General features: G+C 46.6%; 1 protein-coding gene across 1 annotated transcript; it reads right to left on the bottom strand.

The window, feature by feature from the left end:
- Positions 1-5,401: 5,401 nt before the first annotated feature.
- On the bottom strand, positions 5,402-22,017 carry GPALPP1 (GPALPP motifs containing 1). Its single transcript, XM_035138030.2, has 8 exons — positions 21,861-22,017; positions 20,592-20,730; positions 17,625-17,717; positions 10,642-10,723; positions 8,120-8,251; positions 7,872-8,036; positions 6,595-6,693; positions 5,402-6,072 (listed from the first exon to the last, which is right to left on the bottom strand). The coding sequence occupies exons 1-8, from the start codon at positions 21,937-21,939 to the stop codon at positions 5,857-5,859; spliced, it is 1,005 nt and encodes a 334-aa protein (XP_034993921.2). The 5' UTR covers positions 21,940-22,017; the 3' UTR covers positions 5,402-5,856.
- Positions 22,018-22,060: the final 43 nt, after the last annotated feature.

A 22,060-nucleotide genomic window follows, 5' to 3' on the forward strand; every position in this document is an offset into this window, starting at 1 on the left:
CCACAGAATGATTCTATAAGCCCCTTCCCTTAAACAAACAAACCCAGAATCGTGCCGCACTTAGAAAAAGAGTAGAAGTGCAGGCTTTTATGTCTCCTGCAATGTTAATATAATTAAAAGAGTAGAGAAAATAGCAGCTTGATTTCTTTTAGGATAGGGAGGTTTAAAGGCACTTCAAGGTTTATATTCATTCCTTTTGCAAAACACTTCACAGCATCCAAACATCTCCTCATACATTCAAAAGGATCAATCTCTCTATATAATGGGGTCACGAAGAGTCGGACATGACTAATCGGCTAAACAACAAACCACTGCCAGCTATGGCCCAAAACAAAGGTTGCAGAAAAACTTGAAAAAGGTATCACTGAATGCAGAGGATGAGGCAAGGCAGTTCATTCTGCTATTGTATAATAAGTACAGCACAATCTGGGAGCAAAGCAATTTGCACACAGAGGTCTTTTCAGATCCCATTGTCCAGTGGCAACCCAAATGTTACCCCCAAAGATCAGAGCCTCCTTTAAGTAGCACCCAACAGGGAGCACCCCCTCCCTCTTATGAACCAAATTTCAAAGTATTGATATTTAAAATATTGCTTTGAGTGTATCTGCCCGCTATCGTGACTCCACTTGCCCCTATTGTTCTCTTCTCCAATGCTGATTCTGTGAGACACATTAGCAGAAGGCCCTGTGATTTTTAATTGCTTGCTGGAGAAACAAACAGCATTTGACCCATGCAGGCTGATGCATTAATAGCTCTCCAGATGCCTTCTGCTAGCAAGATATTTCCCCCGCCACCCAATGGTTGCTAGGGAGACTAGGCGCCCGTCTCATGCTGCTGACACCAGGCTTTGGCAGCCTTGACTGTTTTGTTCCCTTTGAGACCTACTGAAATCCTAGTCAATGCTTCAACAGTTTTCTAGACTTTGTTTGCATTCTGGTAGATTAATAAGCAGTGCTATTTTTCTAGAAAAAGAGGGGCCACAACTCGCCACGAACACCTTCCTTATTCTCTTATAATGGCAATGGCGCCCACCTAAGAGGTGTCGGAACCGAGTTACGGCTAAAAAAAAAAGCCCTGTTAATAAGGAAGCAGACAGAGTAATGAAATTTCCAGAGTAGTAAACACATAAGAGTCAAGCACCAAATGTTCTCATTACTTAACGGTTTATTTATGAATGAGGGACAAGCTGAGACTGTGGTGTCTTTATGATATATGGTTTGTTTACACATAAATACAACCTGAGCCTCCAGGGACCCAGGTGGCACTGTGGGTTAAACCGCAGAGTCTAGGGCTTGCTGATCAGCAGGTCGGCTGTTCGAATCCCTGCAACGGGGTGAGCTCCCGTTGCTTGGTCCCAGCTCCTGCCCACTAGCAGTTCGAAAGCACATCAAAGTGCAAGTAGATAAATAGGGACCGCTCCGGCGGGAAGGTAAACGGCGTTTCCGTGTGCTGCTCTGGTTCGCCAGAAGCAGCTTTGTCATGCTGGGCACATGACCCGGAAGCTGTCTGCGGACAAACGCCGGCTCCCTCGGCCTATAGAGCGAGATGAGCGCCGCAACCCCAGGGTTGGACACGACTGGACCTGATGGTCAGGGGCCCCTTTACCTTTACCTTACAACCTGAGCCTACTGTTGAGGGACTCATAGCATTAACACCCCAGGCAGGTCTTGCTTCTCCCATAGCCTCAGCCTTGGATTTCAACAGAAATCAGGGACGCAGGTGGTGCTGTGGTCTAAACCACCGAGCCTCTTGGGCTTGCTGATCAGAAGGTTGGCAGTTCGAATCTCCACGACAGGGTGATCTCCCATTGCTCTGTCCCAGCTCCTGCCAACCTACCAGTGCAAAAGCACGCCAGTGCAAGTAGATAAATAGGTACCTTCGACGGGAAGGTAAAGAGTGTTTCCGTGTGCTCTGACTTCGGTCACAGTGTCCCATTGTGCCAGAAGCGGTCTAGTCCTGCTGGCCACATGATCTGGAAAGCTGTTTGTGGAGAAACGCCAGCTCCCTCATCCTGAAAGAGAGATGAGCGCCACAACCCCATAGTCACCTTTGACTTGACTTAACCATCCAGGAGTCCTTTACCTTTACCTCAAGAAGAAGCTGGCCTGGCTATTCCAGTAACTGAATCCTTGCTGGATGCAGAAATTAGAAGGGGACTCAGGTATACAGACTAAATGCTCCCCACACTTGCCCACCAAACTAACAATATTTCATCCCACATTTTGTCAGGGCCCATATATCTTGCTGCTCGGAGGAAAGCAGTGTTCACCTGCTAGTACTTCTATTGTTCTGAGGATGTTGTGTTAAACAACATGGCTTGTCTCACAGGCACCTATTGAATGGCATCCAAGTCATTACTAATCATGACTGACACAACTCCCATGTAAGCAGGAGAGGAGGGAGGCCAAGAGGCAAAGTTGAGTCCAGCTAGTGAAGAGACACGGGTGTCTCCCTCTCCTGCTGCAGCAAGTTCCCCTCGCTGCTGGTCTCAGCGGAGGCATGAAGAGGGCACAGGTGTAGTCTCAGATTGCTTGGGGATAAACCCCGGAGAGTAGGGGATTTAAGGCAGCTGTGGAGAGGCAGGGACCTTCACTCTCAGCAACTGCTTCATGGGGGCAAGACCTACAAGGGATGAGTGACAGTGCTCATTGGACCCGACACGCCTGTGCAGATCCTATTTTTGCTAATAAAGAGTTAACTCCAACTTGCTGGTGTGATTTAGTGCTGGGCAACTCCTGTCAGCTAGTTTCCATAAGCCAGCCCAGGGATTCCTTGTGTGGCACAGCTTTGGAGCCTGTATTTTCCTTTCCTATCCCAAGTATCAGCTAGATTTTGACATTCATTAATTTATTGGGTTTAGGGTCTCTTCCCCCCCCCCATTTATTACAATACCATCCTCTACTATAATCCCCTTGCTTTTGATATTTAAGCTTCTTGTTGTGCCATGGAACTACTTATTGCCCCCCCCAGCCTTCCAGAGCAGATTTTTTTGGGGGGGACACTATGGGGAGAGTAGAGGGAGGTGAAATTCTGATTCACGAATGGAACTAAGAGTACTTTGTTGGATACTGTCCTGAATCTGCATTCAGTTTAGCCTGCAACACAGAACATATGTTGCCTTGGCAACTGAAGGGAAACTGTTGGGTGCTTAAAATAAATTGTCCATGCATGCAGGGCTAACCCAAGGCATGTTGGTATCTGAGGAATAATATCCACAAGAAGTCCCTCCCCAGTTAAAATACAGTGGTACCTCTGGTTAAGAACTTAAATTCATTCCGGAGGTCTGTTCTTAACCTGAAACTGCTCTTAACCTGAAGCACCACTTTAGCTAAGGAGGCCTCTTGCTGCCGCCACGCCGCCGGAGCACGATTTCTGTTCTCATCCTGAAGCAAAGTTCTTAACCCGAGGTACCATTTCTGGGTTAGCGGAGTTTGTACCCTGAAGCGTTTGTACCCTGAAGCGTTTGTAACCCAAGGTACCACTGTAGATGACCATTTGCAATCTTCTAATGAACCTGTGTTAGTTTGGGGAACCTAATAGTAAGGTGCTTCTGACATAATAGTTAGCAGATGTAGATGGACCCTTATGCTCACACACTCCTATTCCTTTCCATGGAGGCAATCCTTTCTTTCCATTTGAGGCAAACTATTCTTCAACATTCAGATGAACTTAACCAACTACTAATTTTCAGTCCTGGTTTCAGGTTTGAACAAAGGAAGAAGCAAGATGCTGCCTCTAAGGGCAACAGGAAGTGCACGAGTCCAAGGCTCAAGCACATTAATGCAAAACCACAAGTTGGGAGTTATCTCCCCAATAAAACAATCAAACTGCTCTTAAGTCTTGGACTCATACACTTCCTGTTGCCCTTGGAGGCAGCAACTCGCTTCTTCCCAGAAAAAGAGTGAATTGATTTGTGGTTGGAATAATCTGGTCTAGCAATCTGCGGAGGGTTTTTTTTTTGGCAATATATTCTCGTTATTGGCATCCAGCTTGGACTGGACTTTATTAAATTTCTATACCACAATTCACCCAAATTAAATTTCTATGCCACCCTTCATTTATAGGTCAAAACCAGCACTTTGAACGGGAAAACTGGCAGTCAGTGCGGTCAAGCCAGGATTGACATTATATGCTCAAACCATCCTGCCCTGGTGAGCAACCTGGCCGCTGAGTTCTGCACCAGCTGAAGTTTCTGAGCCATTTTCAGGCCCCACATATAACACGTCAGCAATCTCACCTAGAGCAGGCTTCCTCAACCTCAGCCCTCCAGATGTTTTTGGCCTACAACTCCCAGGATCCCCAGCTAGCAGGACCAGTGGTCAGGGATGATGGGAATTGTAATCTGGAGGGCCAAGGTTGAGGAAGCCTGACCTAGAGGTTACTAGAGCAGAGTACACCAAGCTGAGTATGCCCTCCTTCCGAGGGAGTGTAACGCCATCAAGAGCAGGCCACTTCCCACCCATCCAGTCTAGGGAACCACCCACTAACCATGAATTGGACTTCACTTTATTGGCTCTCATCCAGTCCATTACTGAGGCAAGTCCAGCACATCTACTGCCACACCTGAATATATAAAGCAGAGCTGTGTGTCATCAGCATATTGCTGAGAACACATTCCAAAACTCCGGATATCTTCAGCCTTTCACCCAAGTGTCAGGCAACCTCTTGGCCATTGTCTTCCTCAGCAACACAATTTGGGCAGCACCTAATTGACTTTTCCTTAATTTTATTTTCTCTGGTCTCCTGCTGTGCTAGTGAACTAGGGAACCTTATTTGCTCCCACCTGTGAAGTAAGGGATTTCTTGAATCCATATTGACTTGATGCTGTGCAGATAATGTGGACAGAGAGAAAGAGAATTACCTCTAATCCTTTGCTCATTGTTTGGAAAGCCTTACCACTTTTCTTGACTGTCTCATTATTGTGGCCCTGATGATTGTTTCAACTTGGCTAACATGTAGGGTGCATATTTACCAAGTCTCCTCCAGTCATCTCGCAGATTGAATTAATTAGTTTTGAAATCAATTTCAGTATTTTCTCTATTTACATATTGTATGTGGCACAGGCATTCATATGGCATGTGTTTCATACTCAAAAGGAATAGATCAGTTCGGTCCTCTGTATCTTTAAGAAGGCTGCATGGGATTGAAATTCTTCTCCATTACCTTCTCTTCTTTATGGGGATACTAATATTTGATCCAGAAAGGAGAAGTTTGAAAAGTGCACTACAATTATAGGAAAAGCTAAACATATTTTTCACCCATCTATTAGAAGCATAATGCCCTGGTGAGTAATACCTTTTCTACTAAACTCCTGTCTAATTAACAAATCTGTCCCCATTATCCACAGTTGCCTATCTCATCCAAGAATGGAAGATGCTATAAAATACAATAGGCCAAGACATTTTTGGGTATAGAAAGACACAACACTTTACTTACCCTCTTGTCAAATATACACATAAGTAATTATGACAATATTCACATTATCTGCCCATTTCCATTTCTCATTATCAGACCCAAACTTCAAATTCTGAAATATGGCGTATTTCTGTCAATTAAATTTGAATAGCTCCATAAACAAATGAGGAATCTGAGCCAATTACTTCCCTCGAAACCCATTTAGGAGACTGCATATGACTGTTTAAAACTTGATCAATCATTTATAATAGGCCTATTAATTTTAATAACGTTTTGAAAAAAAATCCGAGGGGTCCTGAACAAACTATAAAACTGACCTATTTTTAAAAAGCTTTTTATACATTTATTGTATATACAAAAAAGATGTTTTATTATATAGTACTACTACATGATGTTTTTAAATAGCCCACAACTATTCTTCACTAGCATTGCCTGCTTACATTACAGAAACATATTGCATTTGCCATGGGAAAACCTAGTGCCCAAGTCTCTAGATTTCTTTAGGAGAGCTCTTTTTTGTGCTTCATCAAAGCGATGGACCTGGAGATCTTGGTCGCGATCAAATGGTCGCCTCTCCTGGGGCTTCTTCTCCTCCCCAGCTTTGCTCTTCAGTTTTTTCTGATGCAAATCCATAAGAGATTCAGATCTCTGAGAGTCCTTGATAAGAAGAAAAAAACAACTCAACTGGAAACTGTTACAATAAGTATTCAGGCTGAAGAAAAGTAAAGATAAAAATGGAGACCTTTTAACAAAAGGCTGCAAATCCTACATTTGCTCACCTAGGAGGATGCCCCTGTGAACTGAGCCAGGCTTACTTCTGAGTAGACATGTATAGGACAACACTGCACTTATAAATTTTTAAAAGTAGAACCAAAGGAAATAAGTACCAAGAATCCAAATGAACGTCAGGTTAATCCTTCCTTTGCCATTTCTCCTTTCCAATTTCAAGCTCATCCTTTAAAGAAGTTGCATTTCTACAAGCTGTTTGATAAGGATTTCTAACAAACCTCTAAGGGCCACACAAGGATAAAAGATCATTGAGGGTCCTTCTCTACCTATTTATAAATGGCATTTCTGTGCCACCTCATAATCAAAGTTGTGAGTATTAAGATATATTCCTATTGAAAGAAATATCACTAAAGAAAAAAAGGAAGAGGGGAAAAGTGAAACGATACATACATTGTATGAAGACAACTGCTCAACCAGTCTTTTGTCTTTCTCGGACAGGAGAACTTCTGCATCATCCTTACTGATGGACTTTTTCGCATCTGGCGCTTCCTGACAAATAAACAACTGTTTAGCAGGCACCAAAGGATATCAATGCTTAAATCGATCTGTCTTCTTAAATCTGCTTCTTAAAGCAAGGAAATTACCAGCCGTGCTTTGCAGGCATGTTCATTGTATAAGTGCAGAGCACCTAATCTAGATTAACAGGTTGGGGTACTTCTCCCCATTTGAAACTCTCAGAGTGCTGCAAGCCCCAGCTCTCTTGCTTCTGAATAAGGGGGTGCCAAGGTTCCATTTTCTATTCATACTTCAGGAGGCAAGAAGCCTTGCTCATCATAGGGCCGATGGCATCTTTCTTATCTCCGATGTTGCTTTTTCTGTCACGCTTGTTTACCCCACACCCTTTCACGTAATGCTATACTGGAGTGTCATCTAGAGTGCAAATGCTCACACTGCAATTCTCCCAAGTTCATCAATCCTCCTCGCTCCTTCTACAATCCTGGAGAGGCTGCTGGGTTTCTGGCTCACCACTGGGCTTATTTAGCCCAGACAAATGACTCTTGTTCAGCCTGTTCCTACTCCTTTCCTCCATTCCGCTCTCTCCAGCCTCTGTAGCTTAAAGAACGGCTAGGAGTGTGGCAATGTCAGACAGCCGGCTGCTACTGTTCCGTGCCACTTCCTGGCCAACTTTGTTTACATCTGGTCGGGCTGGCAAAGAAGCAGAGTGGACACACCACATTGGACTCCCCCCCCCACAGCACTGAGAACCAAGCACAGGAATCTTGGGGGCATATTCTGTGAGAGCAGCCATGTTACAGTTCCATCTTGTAGCAAGTGCGATCCCAACAGCTACCGTAGTACCATGGGTAAGGCAAGCGGGGCAAAACTGGACCTGTCTAAAAGCTAGACAAAATCCTTCTACTGCAACCCAGCCGCCTTCTCTGTCCCTCAAAAGCCCCTTGCTTGGCTTCCCCCCTGTACTGAAGCTGCACTGCTAATAGCAGCTGCCAGCTTGGCAATGCTGGCGAGACCAACATCCTAGGCCCCGAGCCTAATTAAATGTTCTGCTTTACGAAGCAGAATGGTTCCAAAGCAATATGCACGTGCAGATCCCCCAACTGTGCAGCTGTCTCTTTGTGACTAAAGAAACCCTCACACAAGCAAAAAGTCCCATGTGTACATCAGAGTGGTGTGTATACAGGAGGACACTTGGGCAAACGAAGGCTTACCTGGGCTTTCTTTTCTCTGTCGGCTGGGGTATCAGTCCAAATGGATCTATCTCCCGATTTGTCATCGGCTCTTCTTTTGAATGTCCGTGGACCGAGTCCAAAGCTTTTGAGTTCTGGTGGTAGATCCGTCATCCAAGATTCTCTTTTAGCTTGTTTGGGCCCATCCTTTAAACAGTGGACCAACAAAATTAGAAGCCTGCCTTAAGATGACAAGGCTTAAAAATGAACCAATCAGGAATTAAACTCACATCTTTACCGAGAAGTTTATCTTTCATTCTCTGAGCTCGACATTCAATCTCTCTAGTTGTGTTGGATTCTACTGGTCCTTTGGCAGGCATTGGGCCAATCACGTCTTCCTCCTCTTCACTACTATCTGTAGTCTTTATTACAACATGAAATACAAACAAATTCCATCAACCCTGTATTTCTCAAAATAAACATACTTGTTTTGTATCTTGTTCATCTACTTAATACATTCCTTACATCTCTCACTTAACATGTATTTCTCCTAAGGCCAATGTAAGTCTCTTTAGCAGAAACCAAGATGTGGCAAAATGATGAATTATTCTAAGTAGCTCAATTTGCGTATTTGTTTAAAAACCAAATATATGGATGTTAGCCAAATCTTCTTTATCATTATTATTTTAATGAAAAGTGTTGCACAAGTGAAAGGAATAAAGAACATACCAGTAGACAAACCTGTTTACAAGGTATGAGGGAATTTTAGACAACTGCTGTGGAAAACGCAATATCTGCTTTGAATTGTGGAGAAGACACAGTTTCCTTTCTACAATCGTAAGGAATAGAAACTTTATCTTGAAACATTTGAAGCCATGCCTCTCCTGACTCCCCAGTCATCCCTGGGCCTACAGGAATTGAAGGCCGAGAACTTGGAAATAACTTGGTAAAGCAGCAGGCTTTCTTTGGGTGATGACCATAAATCCAGCCTGCCAGAAACCAGGCATGGCACTACATGGCATGACTAAGTCCTCCAGCATATCTCAGTGATAAGCTCTTTGAACTACACAAGTACATCACTAGAGCCTAGTGACCCACTGTGCAGAAGCAAAATCCTGGTCTCAAAGCATTGCAATGGTTCTTCCACAGGTATAATAATAATAATAATAATAATAATAATAATAATAATAATAATAATAATAATTTATTATTTATACCCCGTCCATCTGGCTGGGTTTCCCCAGTCACTCTGGGCGGCTTCCAACAGAAAAATAAAACACAGTGATCTATTAAACATTAAAAGCCTCCCTAAACCGGGCTGCCTTCAGCTACCATTAGTTACACAGCGTATCCTGCAAGGACAGCTTAAAGCAGGCATCCCCAAACTGCGGCCCTCCAGGGTCACAAGGCACTACTCAGCAGAAACACCAATCCTATTGGAACAGTGTGTTTGAATATTGCTATTTATTTTCTTAAACAGTTTTATATTTCATTATTTCATTGTGTATTACTTTGAAGATGTTGTGGAATGGTAATTTAAGTATAGTTTCATACACTGAGGAACAGCACCGAAGACCTTCTGGCAGTTCCCTCACTGCGAGAAGCGAGGTTACAGGGAACCAGGCAGAGGGCCTTCTCGGTAGTGGCGCCCGCCCTGTGGAACGCCCTCCCATCAGATGTCAAAGAGAAAAACAGCTACCAGATTTTTAGAAGACATCTGAAGGCAGCCCTGTTTAGGGAGGCTTTAAATGTTTAATAGATTATTTTATTTCATTTTTCTCATTGTATTCTCATTGACTGGGAGACAAATTTGTTTCCACAGTCGTGGGTGGGGAGAAGCAAGAGTTCCACAGGTATGCAAATGCCCATTACTGTAACTGATCTGTTTGCCAATTGCATAGCTGCCAAGTTTTCCCTTTTCTCGCGAGGAAGCCTATTCAGCATAAGGGAATTTCCCTTAAAAAAAGGGAGAACTTGGCAGCTATGCAATTGCCAACACAGGAACACAACTTTCTTTGGTCATAAATTGGCCCAATCAGTAAAATAATCAACAGCTGTTAGCACCTCTTAACCTGTACTGGCACACTGTAGTTTCACACTAAGCACTCAGACTCGAGAAGTCAGATTTGAGTGATAATTTCATTTCAGAATACCAAAGTCAAAGGTGTCCATAGCTGCCTCAAAATTCTGTTTTACCACATCCATTTTCTTCTTTATAAGGCCATGATATAATCTGAATGGAACTAGAGACAACTAGCTTTCTTACTATATATTTTCATCTGCTAGATATTTTCGTTTCCAGGAAATTTTACATTTAAGAGAACGAAGAACCTGTGGCCTCTTAAGCTTGTGAAACTTCTTTTTACCTGCTCCTTTGTGTATCAAATTTTATGTGCATAACTTTACTCAACAAGCAAGGCATTTGCAAACCAAAGTGTTACAGAGTTAACATATAGTGGTACCTCTGGTTAAGAACTTAATTCGTTCCGGATGTCCGTTCTTAACCTGAAAGTGTTCTTAACCTGAAGCACCACTTTAGCTAATGGGGTCTCCTGCTGCTGCCGCGCTGCTGGAGCACAATTTCTGTTCTCATCCTGAAGCAAAGTTCTTAACCTGAGGTACTATGTCTGGGTTAGTGGACTTTGTAACCTCAAGCGTTTGTAAACCAAGGTACCACTATATATGCAACCTTGTCACATAAGAAATTTGGGTTAGGTTTTAAGTTTGTATGTGTGTGTGTGTGCATTATTCCAAACATGCTCCACAAATAAAAAGCAGGATCTGTTGTTTTAGGATTATCGTTTCTACACACCTGGGCTGCATAATATATGTTTTCTTCAGCAGCTTCTGATGGTTTCTTAAAGCCAGGTGGTAAGGCAGGACCTATAACAGGCCTCATGAAGAGGGGAAAAAATCATTTTACATTTTAATTTAAAGTCATATTCCAAAGCAGAGAAATAATGAAAGTTGCTACAATGTACAAAGTATGAATAATAATGCTCCTATAAACGTTTTCTCTTTGGAGTTTGGAGATATCAACATGAGGCTTAACTTCTTGTGGTGACAAGTGCTACTCACTCACAGCCTTCTGCTCTGACTGCCCAAGCAATCTTCCATTTACCTGTCCACCCCAGCCCCACCATTCCAAATTCCTCCCATCCATTTGACAAACTATTCTCTGCCATCCTGATAGCAATCTACAGTGGTACCTCTACTTACAAATAACTCTACTTACGAATTTTTCTACTTACAAATGGAGCTTCGTCCACCATCTTGGATGCGGTTTAGATAGGATTTTTTCTACTTACGAATTTTTAGATAGGGTTGCTTCGACTTACGAATTTCTTCTCCCAAAGCATTCCTATGGGATTCGACTTACAATTTTTTTCGACTTACAAATGTTTGTTCGGAACGCATTAAATTCGTAAGTAGAGGTACCACTGTATAAATATTTGAAAGGCTATAATGATGAGAGTAACTTGAGAGTAATTTGTATCCTGTTGTTCCAGAGAGCAGGACTCAAACCAATGGGTTCAAATTGCTAAAGAGGGGGTGGGGATTTCAAGTAAACCATAGGAAAAACTTCCCAATAGCACAAGATATTTAACAATGGAAGAAACTACATTACTTTCGAAGGTGGCGGTCCCTTCTTTGCGTAAAGTTTGAAAGTGGAGGCTGGATGGCCACTGTCACAGTGGCCGGAGTGGACTACTTCAGAGTAACGACGCTACGCAGCTCTGCATTTTCTTCTTTTATTGGTGCTGCGTATTTACAGTGCTCAAGTCATTGCTATTTACACGGAGCGATGTTGTCAGTCGGTTTCAGAACCTCCTAATGGCTTTTGGCGCGTCTTTCTCCAACACAAAAGCTTTGGCAGACCCATCCTCTTGCCCCTCCTCTTCCTGCGTAATTCTGGAGTTGGAGGGATGGGTCTTCCCCCCTTGCTTGCCCCTTCCTGTCCCACCTGGGACCCTGGCTCCTCTACCTTGCCTGAGCCTCGGACACGACTTCCTGCTTCCCCACTGGAATCGGAACTCTCCCTGCTTTCCCCTTTGCTCGGGGACGGGCTTGAACTCAGGAGGGGAGGGACTTCGCGATATCCCCTGTCCCTCACATCCACCCCCCTCCCAAGCTCTCCTTCACCCCTCCCCAGGCCCCCCCCATGTGTCGGTGACGACTGGAAGCCTAAGAACTCAGTGCTCTCCGAGCCCGTTGGTGTGAATACCTCCCCCCAGTCCTGCGAGCCCCCCCCTTCCGCCTGGGCGGACGGGAATCCCAAAAAGTCCGTGGCGTCAGAGCTGGTGGGGGTAAAAACGTTCTGCCAATCTGCTCCTTCCTCTGACTGGGTGGATCTCGGTGACACCCATACCTCATCCTCTGGTTCCTCAAACTCCGCTTCCCAGCGCCATGGTGAGCTGCTCTCCCGTGCCTCCTCCTCCTCCCCCTCCCTTTCCATGTGCCAGGGCTTGGGTCTGTGGGGAAAGAGGGCGTGAAATTCTTCCACCAAGAATTCCTCCTGTATCTGAGTGGCTGGGACCCATTCATTCTGGGACGGTGGAGCATCCTCCCATGCCATGAGGTACTCCAGTCCCCCCACCCCCCACCTTGAGTCCAGGATGGCCGTGGCCTCATTGAGTTGCTCCCTGCCTTCCCTCTCCCCCCCTCCCTCGGGGGTTTGTTCGCTGTCTCGGAGCCTGCTGCTTTCCCTGTACGGCGACAGCAGCGATCTATGAAACACTGGATGCACCCTCATGTCCTCTGGCAGTGCCAGCCTGTATGCCACCGGGTTTACCTGTTGCGTGACCGTGAAGGGGCCCAACCTTCTGGGCGCCAGCTTTTTGCACCTCCCTCTGGTGGGAAGGCCCTCCGAGGACAACCACACCTTGTCCCCCACCCTGATGACCTCCCCTTGTCGCCTATGGCGATCTGCCCCCTTTTTGTACGCTTCCTTGGCCCTCTCCAAGTGTTCTCTGAGCTGCTGGTGCACCGTCTCCAGTTCCTCTGCCCAATCCTCAGCCTGTGGGCCCTCCTCCTCCTCCTCCTCCCTCTCCCTCTCTGGGAAAGATCTGAGGTCGCGCCCGTAATTGGCCTTAAAGGGCGACACCCCTGTGGAGACGTGCACTGCATTGTTGTAGGCAAATTCTGCTAGTGGCAAGCGATCCACCCAGTCCGTTTGCCGCTGGCTGACGTAGCATCTCAGGTACTGCTGCAGAATGGCGTTGACCCTCTCCGCTTGTCCGTTGGTCTGCGGGTGTCTAGCCGTCGACAAGCTGACCTCCACCTGCAGGAGGTTCATGAGCCGCCGCCAGAACCTGGAAACAAATTGGCGGCCACGATCCGAAATAACCCTTAAAGGTAATCCATGCAGTCTGAAAATGTGATCAACAAACAGTTTGGCTGTCTCTTCTGCCGAGACTGCCCTGGCACACGGTATAAAGTGACACATTTTGGACATAAGGTCCACCACCACCAACACTGCAGTCTTACCCCTGGACGAAGGCAGATCTGTGATGAAGTCCATGGACACCACTTCCCACGGCCTGTGTGGTGTGGCTAAGGGCTCCAGCAACCCTGGTGGCGCTGCTCTGACCACCTTCGCCCGCTGGCAGGTGGTACAGCCCCTTACATAGTCTCGAACATCTTCCCGCACCCCTGGCCACCAGAAGTGTCTCATGACTAGGTGAGCGGTTTTGTCCCTTCCAAAATGCCCCGCTGTAGGGTTGTCGTGCATCTGCTTGAGGACCGTACGTCGAAGCTGGGTGGTGGGTAGGTACAGCGCACCCTTGTAGAAAAGCAGCCCTCTGCGTTCTGCAAAGTCTTTTGCCTGCTCCCTCCCCCCTCTCAGTTCTCTGAAGATGCGGTTGGCAAATTCATCCGCTGCCGTCAGTGCTGTGAGTTCTGCCTCGCTCACCACAGCTGCTCCGCAGGACCATGCCGACGGGGGGAAAATGTGCCTTGGGGCTGGTGGCGCCTCCTCCTCCATGTACTCTGGCTTGCGGGAGAGGGCATCCGCCCTGACATTCTGCTCCCCCGGGATGTAGTGGATGGAGAAGTTGAAGTTCGAGAAGAACTCTGCCCACCGTATCTGCCGCTGGTTGAGCACCCTGGCAGTTCTCCAGAACTCCAGGTTCTTGTGGTCTGTGCACACCTGGATGGGGTGCTTCGCGCCCACCAGGAAGTGTCGCCAGTGCTGGAACGCAGCGTAGATCGCAAGAAGTTCCCTATCAAACACTGTGTAGTTGCGTTCAGGCTGTGTCAGCTTCCTGGAGAAGAAGGCACAGGGTCTCCACTCCCTGTTGGCGTCCAGTTGCAACAAAATTGCGCCCACAGCTTTTTCAGAAGCATCTGTCTCAATGCGTAGGGGCGCGTCCTGCACCACATGGAACAGGTTTTGGTCTGAGGCGAACACTCTCTTGAGGCTTTCGAACGCTGCTTGCGCCTCTGGTGTCCACTTGAACTTCTGCTTGCCTCTCAGGCAGTCCGTGATGGGAGCCGTAACGCGAGAGAAGTTCTTGATGAACTTCCTGTAGAAGTTAGCGAAGCCTAGTAGGCGTTGGGCATCTTTGCGCGTCCTGGGGCTGTGCCAGTCCAGGATGGCCTGCACCTTGTCCTTGTCCATCGCCAGCCCCTTGTCTGACAGCTTGTAGCCCAGGAAGTCCACCTCTTTGGTGTGAAACTTGCACTTCTCCAGCTTCACATACAGGTGGTGCTCCTTCAGGCGTTGCAACACCTCTCTGACATCTTTCACATGCTGCACTGGGTCATTCGAGTAGATAAGGATGTCATCTAGGAAGACCAAGCATTTCCTGAAGAGGAGGGACCCCAGGACGTGGTGCATGAAGGCCTGGAAGCATGCTGAGCCCCCTTGCAAACCGAAGGGCATCACCAGATATTCAAAAGAGCCCAGAGGCGTGAACATCGTGGTTTTCCATTCATCTCCTTCCCGGATCCTGATCAAGTTGTACGCCCCCCTTAGGTCCAGCTTGGTGAAAATCTTGCCCCTGCGTGCCGCTGTCAGGAGATCATCCACTCTGGGCATGGGGAAAGCCACGGGCTCTGTCACCGAATTCAGCCGTCTAAAGTCCACCACAAGACGGCGCTGTTGCGTGTCTTTCTTGTCCACCCAGAAGACCGGGCTGCCCCCTGCTGCCTTGCTTTCCCTTATGAACCCCCGCTTGAGGTTCTTGTCGATGAAAGCGCGCAGATCCTCCAGCTCCTGGTCTGACATGGCGTACAGCTTGGCCGGGGGTATCGTCGCCCCTGGCACCAGGTTGATCTGGCAGTCAAAAGGCCTGTGCGGGGGTAGGTGGTCGGACTCCGCTTCGCTGAAGACCTCCTGCAGGTCCCAGTACTGCTTGGGTATTGCCTCACCCCCTTTGATATGCATGGTGGCCACCGTGGCTATCGGAGGCCCCTCCCCTGGTTGGTGCTGCATGCAATGTTCCAGACAAAAGTCTGACCCAAACGTGATGCACCTCTGGTGCCAACTGATGGAGGGGTCGTGGCGCGCCAGCCAGCTCATGCCCAAGACGATGGGGGGGTCTGAGATGGTGGTGACGTTGAACGCCAGTGTCTCTGAGTGCCTTCCCACCGTCATTCTCATGGGGGGGGTTTGATGTGTGATGGCCCCTCCCAGCAGCTCCCTGCCGTCAATGGTTGCTACGTGCAGAGGAAAATCCAACTGCAAAAGCTGGATTTGGTGCTCTTCTGCAAAGCTTCTCGAGAAGAAGTTGGCGGACGCCCCACTGTCAATTAAGGCGAGGACCGTCAGGGGATAGCCATTTGGGAGCGTTAGCGTCACTCCTAGAACCACTCCTGCTCTGGGAGGGGTGGGCTGGCTCTGCACCTCTCTGTGCGGGTGGGCGGGCTGGGGCTGTTGTCTGCTGACTGTGCCTGGCTGCTGCCCCTTGTCTCCTGCAGCCAGGCTTTCCCGTTTCCCTGCTGTGGTGCTGCGTCAGTGGGGGAGGGCACCACCGTTCCCGCCTTTCCTTGCCACTCCCTGCGATGTGGGCAGTCTCTGACGAGATGCTGGGGTGAGTTGCAGAGAAAGCAATTCCCGCCCCTTCCCTCCTTGCGTCTTGGCGCCGCTGGGGTTTGAAAAGCCCGCGCGCGCGCGCTATCAATCTGCATGGGCTCCTGGTCCTGGCTGGCTCCAGGCGTGGCCTGAAAGGGTTGTTGAGGGAGTGGCTTCTCCTGCGACCGTGGGAACCAAGCCCGCTTTGCGCGCGTCGCTTGCTTGTCGTTCCACCGGGATTCCTGCCTCACCCCCACCGCCAGAGCTGCTTTGCTCAGCTGATCCATAGTACTGGGCTTTGGACCTCTCGAGAGTTCATCCTTCACCTCCTCGCTCAAACCCAAGTAAAACGCAGCTTGCATGGGAGGCGAATCCAAAACCCACCCCAGTCTGTGCACCAGCATGGTGAATTTCGCCCAATATGCGCGAACTGTCATATTTCCTTGGCGTAAATTATGCAGTTCCTCCTTAGTCTGGTCCAAATGACTATCGGACGAATACATCGTCCTCAAACCTTCTAGAAATTGTTGGACATTTTTCATGCAAGGATTCTTGGTTGCGATTAATGGTCTTAGCCACTCCCTGGCTGCTCCGGTGAGATGTTCCACAATAAACGCTACTCTGTGCTCATCATCGGGGAACTCATTCTGGTGCAGCTCAAGAGCATACACGATCTCAGTCTCAAAGCCCTGAAACTCCTTCGGGTCTCCATTGAACTTGCTTACAAGGGTCCCTGCTCTCCTTCCTGGCAGCACTTGGACTTGGGGAGCCCCTCCCGCCTTGTTTTTCTCTGCATCCAGCTTGTTTTGGAGGTCTACCGCCACCGCCCTTAAATGCTGCTCTTTTTCCTGGAGCTCTCTCACCTGTTCCGCAAGTTGTAGCCGGTCGTCCTGGACCTTCTTAGTCTCCTCTTTAGCTGCCTTCAATTCTCCCTGCGCCTGCAGCGACAGCTGTTGCAGTTCTAGCTGGGCTTGCTCAGCGATCTGCCGCCACTTCTCCGCCTCGGACACGCTCATCCCGGCAACTCCGAAGTAGCCCAAAAATGATTAGGAGGTTGCTGTCACAGTGGCCGGAGTGGACTACTTCAGAGTAACGACGCTACGCAGCTCTGCATTTTCTTCTTTTATTGGTGCTGCGTATTTACAGTGCTCAAGTCATTGCTATTTACACGGAGCGATGTTGTCAGTCGGTTTCAGAACCTCCTAATGGCTTTTGGCGCGTCTTTCTCCAACACAAAAGCTTTGGCAGACCCATCCTCTTGCCCCTCCTCTTCCTGCGTAATTCTGGAGTTGGAGGGATGGGTCTTCCCCCCTTGCTTGCCCCTTCCTGTCCCACCTGGGACCCTGGCTCCTCTACCTTGCCTGAGCCTCGGACACGACTTCCTGCTTCCCCACTGGAATCGGAACTCTCCCTGCTTTCCCCTTTGCTCGGGGACGGGCTTGAACTCAGGAGGGGAGGGACTTCGCGATATCCCCTGTCCCTCACAGCCACCAATCAGGGAGGGTGTAGCCATGCATTTCTGCATCACCAAGTTGGATGAGATTACCTTTGAAGACCTTTCCAATGGCAAGTCTGTTTCCTGACATGCCATTTCCTGGAGTAACCAACCTCAAGTCTGTTTTCAACACTTTAGTTGCAGATTGGGGGTTGTTTATTTTTACATAAGCGCATACTGAAATACAGAGGTCAGAAAAGCGTTCTGCTAACTCGCTGAAGTCTGATTCTTAACAGGAAGAGCAAACAGTCTTTGAGGCACTGTGGATTCTTGAGGGGATATTTACCTTTCTGGGGATTCATCTGGTTTTTTAAAGCCAGGAGGAAGAGCAGGTCCAAAGAATCCATCATCGTCATCTTCCTGAAAGCGTCTCTGTTTTCTGCAAATATAGTGAAAGAACTTAATTATTGAAATGTGAACAGTAATTACCTACACTTTGAAAAGAAAAGCCTGAAATTATTTCAAGAACTGCATCTCATATCTTGTATGTGTCCTCTATGTCCATGGTAACAGCACTGGAAAGCTATTAGTTCAAAGCAACTTCGATAATATAAATGGCTCACCGACATAGTAAGCCATACTCCCAACTGAGCAGCAGAGTCAACTATTATATACATCAGTGTAAAGGTGCTGTGGTCTAAACCACTGAGCCTCTTGGGCTTGCTGATCGGAAGGTCGGCGGTTCGAATCCCACAACAGAGTGAGCTCCTGTTGCTCTGTCCCACATCCTGCCAACCTAGCAGTTCGAAAGCACGCTAGTGAAAGTAGATATATAGGTACTGCTACAATGGGAAGGTAAATGGCATTTCCATGAGCATTGGTTTCCGTCACAGAGTCCTGTTGCACCAGAAACGGTTTAGTCCTGCTGGCCACATGACCCAGAAAGCTGTTTGTGGACAAATGCTGGCTCCATCGGCCTGAAAGCGAAATGAGCACCATAACCCCACAGTCGCATTTGCCTGGACTTTACTGTCCGGGGGTCCTTTACCTTTACCTCTGAGCCGAATAAATTTGGGGCCCCCTCACATATCCTAAAATAGAAATATGCCTTCTATGGCTGAGATGGTTCAGTTGGTAGAGCATAAGACTCTTAAACTCAGGGTGATGGGTTCAAGCCCGTTGGGCAAAATATTCCTGCAGTGCAGGGGGCTGGACTAGATCAGTGTTTCCCAACCAGTGTGCCTCCAGATGTTTTGGGACTACAACTCTCATCATCCCTAGCTAGCAAGACCAGTGGTCAGGAATGATGGGAGTTGTAGTCCCAAAACATCTGGAGGCACACTGGTTGGGAAACACTGGACTAGATGACCCTTGTGGTCCCTTCCAACCGCAATTATATTATATCCATTTTTATAAGTTTACCTGTGTTGCTTTGGGCTAAGGAAAATCAGCTATAGGGCCTGTTTCAGTGTCTGGAAACTGCCGAAAGTGTTCCTTGTACATCAGTGTGCATGAGTTCAACAAATTTTGGCAGTCCAGCATAAATGCAAAGGCAAATTGCCACCCTCCTCCCTAGCCGAGGGGAGTCTGGAAATGACTGGGAAAGCAGCAAAACACCCGACTTCTTTCAATGCCTCTCTGCGGTTCTCTTTAACCTTCTCTAGGCTTCAGAGAAGGGTGGAGGTTCTTACCAGATTAAACAATTCATTTGCCAATGGTAAGCCTATCCACGATGCCCTGCATATCCATATTAATTTTAAAACTTATATGCTTCGATCAGTATATACATTTTGCTGTGCCATAATAAACAAAACTTGTTTCAATTTTAATACTAAATGAAATCATTTATGTAACAGACCATCATGGCTGCGAGACATGGAAGACCTGCTCTATGCCTTGCAAGCCCTTTCCCACCTGGCCTGCAAGGACAGCGCAGGGCCCTGACTGACTCCAACTACAAAAGCTGAGGCTGCTGAAAAGACCAGACCACCTTTGCTGTCAGTGCAGACAAGCCTGGTAATCAAGTCTGAGCTCCCACAGCTGCTGCTCAAAATGAAGCACCATTAGCAGGACTGGCATCAACGGTAGCAGACATGTTTATGATTTTATGATATAATAATAATATTATCAGGTGGCACTGTGGGTTAAATCACAGAGCCTAGGGCTTGCTGATCAGAAGGTCAGCGGTTCGAATCCCTGCGACGGAGTGAGCTCCCGTTGCTCGGTCCCAGCTCCTGCCAACCTAGCAGTTCGAAAGCACATCAAAATGCAAGTAAATAGGAACCGCTACAGCGGGAAGGTAAACGGCGTTTCCGTGTGCTGCTCTGGTTCGCCAGAAGTGGCTTTGTCATGCTGGCCACATGACCTGGAAGCTGTACGCCGGCTCCCTCGGCCAATAGTGCGAGATGAGCGCGCAACCCCAGAGTCGGTCACGATTGGACCTAATGGTCAGGGGTCCCTTTACCTTTAATAATATTATATTGCTAATTATGCTGTTTTAAATGTGCATTTCAGACTTGGATTCCTTTAGTAATGTTTTCTTTGAAATGTTTAAGATAACTTTTTTTCTGTTACTTTGCTGTGTTAAATGTGCATTCTGTAGTTAACCTCCTTTGTAATGTTTATTTTGAAACCTTTAATATTTTAGTTTCCTGTTAATTATGTTGCTTTAAATATATACCGGTACTTTATATTTGACTTTCTTCAGTAATGTTTTACTGTATTCTGAATTGTTTTACTTAATGATTTAATGTAGGTTGTAGCCTTAATGCCTTAGATTGAGACCAGCCCCCAAGGATTCCCTTATTTAACCATCATACCATGAAGAAGCTGTAGGAAATCTAACTGGTTTTGAGAAGCACAGTTTTAAACAAAACAAGTCAATCCTCCATAGCATTTGCCTGCCACAGGCTCAGAAGTTTAAAAACAAAGCCGCGACTGTTACCACCTAATACAGAGCTTTCCAAACTGTGTGTTGCAACACGCTATTGTGCCAGCTGCAGTGTGTAGGTGTGTTACATGAACACTCCCCGCTCTCCTCATGGGACTGGAAAGGGGCTAGTTTAATTGCCAGTTTGCTAGTAAAACTGAATTACTGTGTTGTGAAATGATGCATGTCTGAAAAGTGTGTCACAAACACGAAAAGTTTGGAAAGCTCTGATCTAATGTCATGACTGCACTATGGTTATATGTCCAATGATTGTGATATGTTAAATGATTGTTCACTCGAGCCCCAAAATGCTGGGAAATTACAGCTCTTAATGGCCATGGTTCAATACAAGGCAATTTCCTATGTTCACACCAATGCACTAACCTGGGTGTTGGACTCGAATCTTTGTCATCTTCAGAATCCCATACTGTTCCTCCGGGTGCATGAGGAGAAGTGCATTTTTTGTCACAACCATGTTTTTCGGAACTACTATAGTAGTCTGGTGGCAAAGCTGGCCCTACAACTAAACAGTTAACAGTTTACATTTAGACTAAACTATCCAAATAATATACTTTACAGCTAACAATTGTTTTCAAATACATCACTGATTCAAAATTGAATGTCTAGACAGAATCTAGATAACTATCTCAAATATTGTGGTGATTGAATTTCTTAACACAGTTGAAAAGGATAAGCATTTTCAATTAAATAATTGCTCAACAGCAGATCAGGTTGCGCTGCTCATGAGGCAACAGTTAGATGGAGGTATATTTATTCAACAGTCCTTTTTTTTAAAAAAAGAGAACTATAGTGTTTATAAGGCAAAATCAAAAATTGGGAGCAACTACATAAAGCAACCTGTTCACAAAAGACTTGAGGCAACCAGGAAACGACCGAAAACACTTAATTGCTCTGCAGTTGTGAAAGAAAGCATACTTGATAAATTATTAGTCCTACAATTAAGAGAAACATAAATAGCATAGCTACACAGTTAAAGGTGTAACAGAAAATAGTGACAGTTGCCAATATCTTTTGTGATTCCTACAACTTTTACACTTCTGACAGTCCAGCAAAAAATAAGATCGAAAGGAAATCTGCAGAAAATTAAGTTTCTTCATTTAACTATGGAGAAGATAGAAAACCTTCAAAAACCAACAAGCATTATTTCACATAGTGAAATAACTGAAAAAGTATAAGACTCCAGGTATTAATGGTTTACTTCAGAGTATTATAATAATTAAACATCAAGTAATAATTTGCTAAGAAATGAAAAAAATGCATCTTCCTCAAAACCTGGGCTTACAAATTGAAAATAAGAACAGCCAAAAAAAAACTGAGGGGGGAGGGCAACAACCATTAACAAATCATTAAACACTGATAGAATTATTATAGTAGTATTGCGCTTAGTAGTATTGCATTCGTGATTACACACACACACACACACACACACACACACACACACACACATATATATACTGTATACACAAGAATATATGTATTTTTATATATACAATATACAATAATATACAGTATTCTTATCCAGGTGGTTTAAGACGACTCGTCCAAGCTAGCCTTCCCCGCTCACTGCGTCTACTCTAAAACCTCGCAGGAGCCCAAATCTCCTCCTACCCCGGACCCCGACCCCTTCCTCACCCGGGCCGAAGTCCCCGCAGGGGTCCGGTCGGTCAGGTTGCGCCGGCAGCGAGGGCCCCGCCACTCCTCGCGACGCCATGGCAGCATCCGGAAGCGCCTCCAGTTTAGCCGGGCCTCCCTTGCTGCTCCCTTCCGCCCGGGCTTCTCCGGCGGGTCTTCCTCCTCCTCCTCTTACACCGGCTATTGGCCGCGGTCCCGAG

Source organism: Zootoca vivipara, chromosome 5 (assembly GCF_963506605.1).
Source record: "Zootoca vivipara chromosome 5, rZooViv1.1, whole genome shotgun sequence".
NCBI classification, from domain to species: domain Eukaryota; kingdom Metazoa; phylum Chordata; class Lepidosauria; order Squamata; family Lacertidae; genus Zootoca; species Zootoca vivipara.